Source organism: Quercus robur, chromosome 10, assembly GCF_932294415.1.
Source record: "Quercus robur chromosome 10, dhQueRobu3.1, whole genome shotgun sequence".
In the NCBI taxonomy this organism is placed as follows: domain Eukaryota; kingdom Viridiplantae; phylum Streptophyta; class Magnoliopsida; order Fagales; family Fagaceae; genus Quercus; species Quercus robur.
Window position 1 is genome coordinate 29,933,997 of NC_065543.1, and position 5,291 is coordinate 29,939,287.

The window sequence follows — 5,291 nt, forward strand, 5'->3', positions numbered from 1 at the left end:
GTAGCTCAAAACTTAAAATAATAATATATTTTTTTATTACACACTTCAATTAAAATAACATTTCTCTCTTATATTCTCTCTCTTTTCCTCTTTCTTTTTCTTTCACCGGTCTCTCTCTTTCTCTCTCTGTGTGTGAGATTTTTGATCTAGTGGTCAAACAATTCCTCAATATCAATCTCGCCTCATGAAGGAATCTGGAAAAGTGAGTCCAATATCGAACTTGCTCATGTATAGCACACCTCTATTGCACCTCATGAGGACATAATCATGGCTAAGTGCAAGGAGGAATCCAGCAACTGCGGTGTGGCCGGGGAGGGTGGCGATTTTTGGCATAGGGAAGGCAAGGAGAGCGGAGACTACGGGTTTGTGATTTGGTTGTGATTTTGGTGGGTTTTTTTTCTTTTTCTTTTTCTTTTTCCGATTGTTGGTGGTAATGAGATTGTGGATTTTGGCTTGTGATTTGGTTGTGATTTTGGTGGTTGGGGGTCACGGTTGTGCATAGTGGTGACAGTGGCAGTTGTAGCTATGGTGGCTGTTGACTAGTGGTTTTTTTTGTTTGTTTTCGACAGTGGTGGCTAGCAGTGACTAGCTGTAGATGTGGGTGTGGGTTTTTTTTTTTTTTTTTTTTTTTTTTTTTGGAGAAAAAAAAATTCATTACTCAACTAAGAAGCAGCAACAAACTCAGAACAGACCCTATTACAACCCATCCCATTGAGGTCATCCTTAAAAACATCAACTATGTCCACAGGCGGACTATCAAAAATAGAAAAATCAGCATCTATACAATAGCTCATCCTAGCAAGACTATCCTCACACCTGTTTGCCTGACGGAAGCAATGCTTAGTACAAACTTGCGGAATGCGAGAGATCAAGAGCTTGCAATCATCCAATAACAGTGATATAACGATATTAACATATGAAGGATTCCCTAAGGCATCCACAATAGACTTAGCATCAAGTTCAACTTCAAGAGCATTAATATTTAGGTTACTGCATAGAAGAAGGCCCTCCCTTAATCCCTACAGCTTAGCAGCAAAGCTAGTTGTTCTGCCAATACTCCTACTAAACACAATAACCCACCTACCTGCATCATCCCTAACCACCCCTCCACAACCTACCAAACCTGTATTACCACAATAGGATCCATCAGTGTTAAGCTTCCACCAGCCTTGGTTTGGCTTCTCCCATTTAATCCTCATCATAACATTTCGGGACAGCAACCTTGGAGAAGAAAAGCAATGAAAAAATTCTAAAGCTTGATTTACAATCACCAATGCTAGTTTCAGGTTCTTGCTTTTGCCATTGAAAACCAAATTGTTTCTACTCTTCTAAACATTCCACACAGCAAAGGGAAAAATAACTTTCCAAGGTGGATAAGAAGCACCTAAACTATGCTTAAATTTGCTATTTAACATCAGCCAATCTTGGAGGTTGCTCCTTCAAAAGACTTGATTAGAAGGTAAAACCCCCAGCTGGTTCCACAAGCATCTTAATAACGGGCAGTCCCTCAGGGCATGTAAAATGCTTTCAGCTCCTTCCTGGCATAAAGGGCAAGTAATATCATGACTAACACCCCTCCTTTCAAGGCAAACCTTAACTCCAATGCTATTATGGGCACATTTCCAAAGAAAAGTTCTAATCCTTGGAAGAGTATTTACTTTCCAAATCCAATGAGCTGGGAAAGGTTCTATACATTCCACCCCCATGGCAATCCTATAAGCACTCTTCAAATCAACGGTGCCTTTAGGAGACCCCGACCAAGCCAACTTATCCTCACTCTACTCAACAACGACACTGGGGTTGCTTGAATCAACCTTTTAACTTCTAAGGGAAGTTCAAAGGGAATCTTCCCCCAATCCCAACCCGTGTCCATCATAAAGTCTTTAACTTCTAGATGGCTAGTCTCCCTTGTGATAGGACCCTGAATCAACCCTCTAAGTGAGCCTCCATTTGTCCATTTATTTTGCCACACATTTAGCCCACTATCCCTACCAACCAGCCACCTACTTTCCTTATTGAAAGTATCCATACCTTTTTTCATAGCAGCCCATATGTGATAACAAGGAAGCCTATTAGCATTGGTAGCACCTCTTCTTCTCTGATTACAATATTTAAGATTCAACACTCTAGCCCAAGGGGCCTTCTTTTCATTGTGGAACCTCCAATTAAGTTTAGATAGGAGAGCTATATTCTTGCCCTTTGCTGATTGCAACCCCAGCCCCCCTTCCTCCTTAGACTTTATCACCTTATCCCAGCCAACCCAATATATCTTCTTGGCTGCCTCTGATGATCACCAAAGGAAATTGTGATTCACTCTATCTAAACCATCCAAAATTCTTCTAGGCAAATGGGTACATTGCGTAACATACGAAGGAACAGTAGCCAAAGAGGCTTGAATGAGAACAGTCCGCCCTGCCAAAGAAAGCATGTTAGCCTTCCAACCCGAGAGTTTTTGTTTCACTCTATCAAGAATGAAATTGTACTCCTGAGATGAAAAGTCAGGGTGCTTTAGAGGAAAGCCAAGATACTTCCCCAAGAAAGGAGTGGAAGTAAACCCAAGAATGTCGCAAAGTAATTCCCTTGTGTCCCTGTCCACATTTGGAGAGAAGTACACTCTCGACTTAGCTTCACTCATTGATTGCCCAGATAAATCACAAAACTCATCAAGAACATCTCTAATGGCGGAACAATTTACCCAATCTGCTTTAGCAAATAAGATAAGATCGTCCGCAAAGAAAAGATGAGAGAATTCAGGACCACTTTGAGAGGCTTTAATTGGCTGGCATGTCTTCATATTGCACTTCTTTTCTATTAGCTGCCCAAGAAAGTCCATGCAAATGATGAAAAGATAAGGGGAAAGTGGATCACCCTGCCTTATCCCTCTAGAAGGCAGAATCGGATCAAGAGCTTCCCCATTAAACAAGACGGAAGTGGAAACCGTCGACACACAACTCATTATGACATCTATGAGCTTAGTGGGAAGATTTATCCTAGCAAGCATGTTTCGAATAAATCCCCATTCAAACTTGTCATAAGCCTTTTCCAAATCTATCTTCAAAGCCATGTACCTCGTCTTCCCTTTCTTTTTCCCAAGAGAATGAATTATCTCTTGAGCAATGATGACATTGTCAATACCCTTTCTACCCGGAACAAAAGTCGTCTGTAAGGGAGATATAAGCTTATCCAAGAAAGGTCTCAGCCTTGCCATAATAATCTTGGTCACCACTTTATACATCGTGTTACAAAGGCTAATAGGTCTGTAATTACCTAAAGTCTCAGTACCTTGGATCTTGGGAATCAACACAATAAGAGTTTTATTCAAATGCTCAGGCATTTTCCCACTGCTAAAAATCTGCTTAACTTCCTCAATCATATAGTCCCCCACTACCGGCCAAAATTTTTGGAAAAAGCCCGCATGCAGCCCATCTGGACCTGGGGCTTTAAATGGTTTTAAGGACCATAAGGCAGCCTTGATTTCTTCTTCAGTAACCTCTCCACCAATGCTCTCTTTATCCCCATCCGATAATCTAGTCTGACATTGCAAAATGATAGGCTCTTCCCTTGAAGCATTCTCATGAGATGTCGAGTATATCCCATTAAAACCACTTCTAATAAACTCTTTAATATCACTTTCCTCATGAATCCACTCTCCCACTGCATTTTTGATTGCCATGATCTGATTCCTTTTCCTCCTAACCAACGTCAAAACATAGTAGAAAGCTATATTACGATCACCCTGAACCATCCAATTAACCCGAGACTTTAGAGCCCATAACTCCTCCTCTTGATTGAGAACAAGATCAAGATCCCTAAGGAGGTCCTCTTCCAGCTTAAGAAGAAAACTAGAATGTTTGGTAGCAATAGCCCTCTGAACACCATTGATCCTAGCCATCCGAATTTTCTTCCTTGTAAAAATATTCTTGAACTAATTTTTATTCCAAGCTGCCACATTCCTAGTGAAGCTATCAACGGCCTCCACTAGATTATTTGCACCTCCCCATGCTTGAGAAACAATATCCGGGAAAGTAGGGTCTAACATCCAGCACGTTTGGCACCTAAAAGGCCTTTTCTTCCCATCGCTTAAACTTGGTTGCATCTCTAACAGAACAGGACAGTGATCAGAATGATACTTAGGTAAGTGGGTAATTTTTGCATCTGGGTAAAGCAAGCACCACTTAGGATTCACAAAGAACCTATCTATTCTTTCCAGAATCAACGCTTGAATTTCCCTTCTATTGGTCCAAGTGTAACGAGGCCCCGCAAAACTAATATCTATCATATTGCATTTATCTAAACACTCCTTGAACAAAAGAGACTTGTTCACACTCACCTCTCTACCCCCAAATTTATCATCATTTACCAAAGGTTCATTAAAATCCCCTGCTATAACCTAAGGCATATTATGAAGGTCTGCAACTTCCATGAGGTTATTCCACAAAATGTGCCTTTTAGCACACCTAGGACTAGCATACACAGCAGAGAAAAGCCAAATTACATTAGAAATTTGTACCTTAACCGTGAAGTGAATTTCTTGTTCAGTGTTGGCTAAATGGGCAACATCAACTCTGTCTGAATTCCACAGCACCCAAATTCCACCAACATACCCAACTGCATCAAAATGTATAACTCCATCGAAAGGAAGTCTCTCAGTGATTTCCCTTGCTCTGTTTCCCCCAACTCGGGTTTCCATTACCACCAAGATAGCCGGATTATGACTTAGAACCAGCTCCCTAACACGTTTTTGAAAAGAGGGCTTGGAAGCACCTTTACAATTCCAAATGATGCTATTCATGAGGACGTTATGGTCTGGAATCTGAAAAAAATCAAATGGAAGCCCCACCATCTCCTTCCCCTTCCAATTCCATCTGATCCGCACCATATGTTGCATGACCCCCACTTCCATCACTTAAGGAATAATGATCAGATTGAGCTACCTGTGGTCCTTCGCTGGTGTCGGAACAACCACCGGAAAAACCCACCAAATTGGTGGAGTCAGCCAACACTCCGTCCACACTTTCTTGATCTTTAAGCTGCCCCAATCCATATTCCAAGTTAAGATTACTCACCTCACAGCCAACCCGATCACCAGAAATTTTTCTGCTGCTTCCTCTTTGATTTTGACCCATCTCTGACATAGTGACGGCGGTGAAATGAAATTCTCCAACAACTTTCGGCCTTGCATCTCCATAGCCATCATTGAGGTATGAACAACCCTTCATGTGCGATGATGCATTTTCCTCCTTACTTCGCTGGTCAAACAGCTCCTTTATGTCATCTTCCCCAACGGTGCT

The 5,291-nt window shown here is 41.5% G+C and overlaps 1 protein-coding gene across 1 annotated transcript; it reads right to left on the bottom strand.

Annotated features, from left to right (window-relative positions):
- Positions 1-3,925: 3,925 nt before the first annotated feature.
- On the bottom strand, positions 3,926-4,792 carry LOC126704039 (uncharacterized). The gene is made up of 2 exons (XM_050403081.1): positions 4,511-4,792; positions 3,926-4,390 (listed from the first exon to the last, which is right to left on the bottom strand). Exons 1-2 carry the CDS (start codon positions 4,790-4,792, stop codon positions 3,926-3,928), a joined length of 747 nt encoding a protein of 248 aa, XP_050259038.1.
- Between the last annotated feature and the right edge of the window lie 499 nt (positions 4,793-5,291).

What these genes read in the sequence shown, in the direction of transcription:
- LOC126704039 (XM_050403081.1), bottom strand. Translation starts at nt 4,792, where the DNA reads ATGAATAGCATCATTTGGAATTGTAAAGGTGCTTCCAAGCCCTCTTTT. An exon ending in AAATTCACTTCACGGTTAAG is followed by an intron (nt 4,391 to 4,510) that starts GTACAAATTTCT and finishes AATATGCCTTAG; the next exon opens with GTTATAGCAGGGGATTTTAA.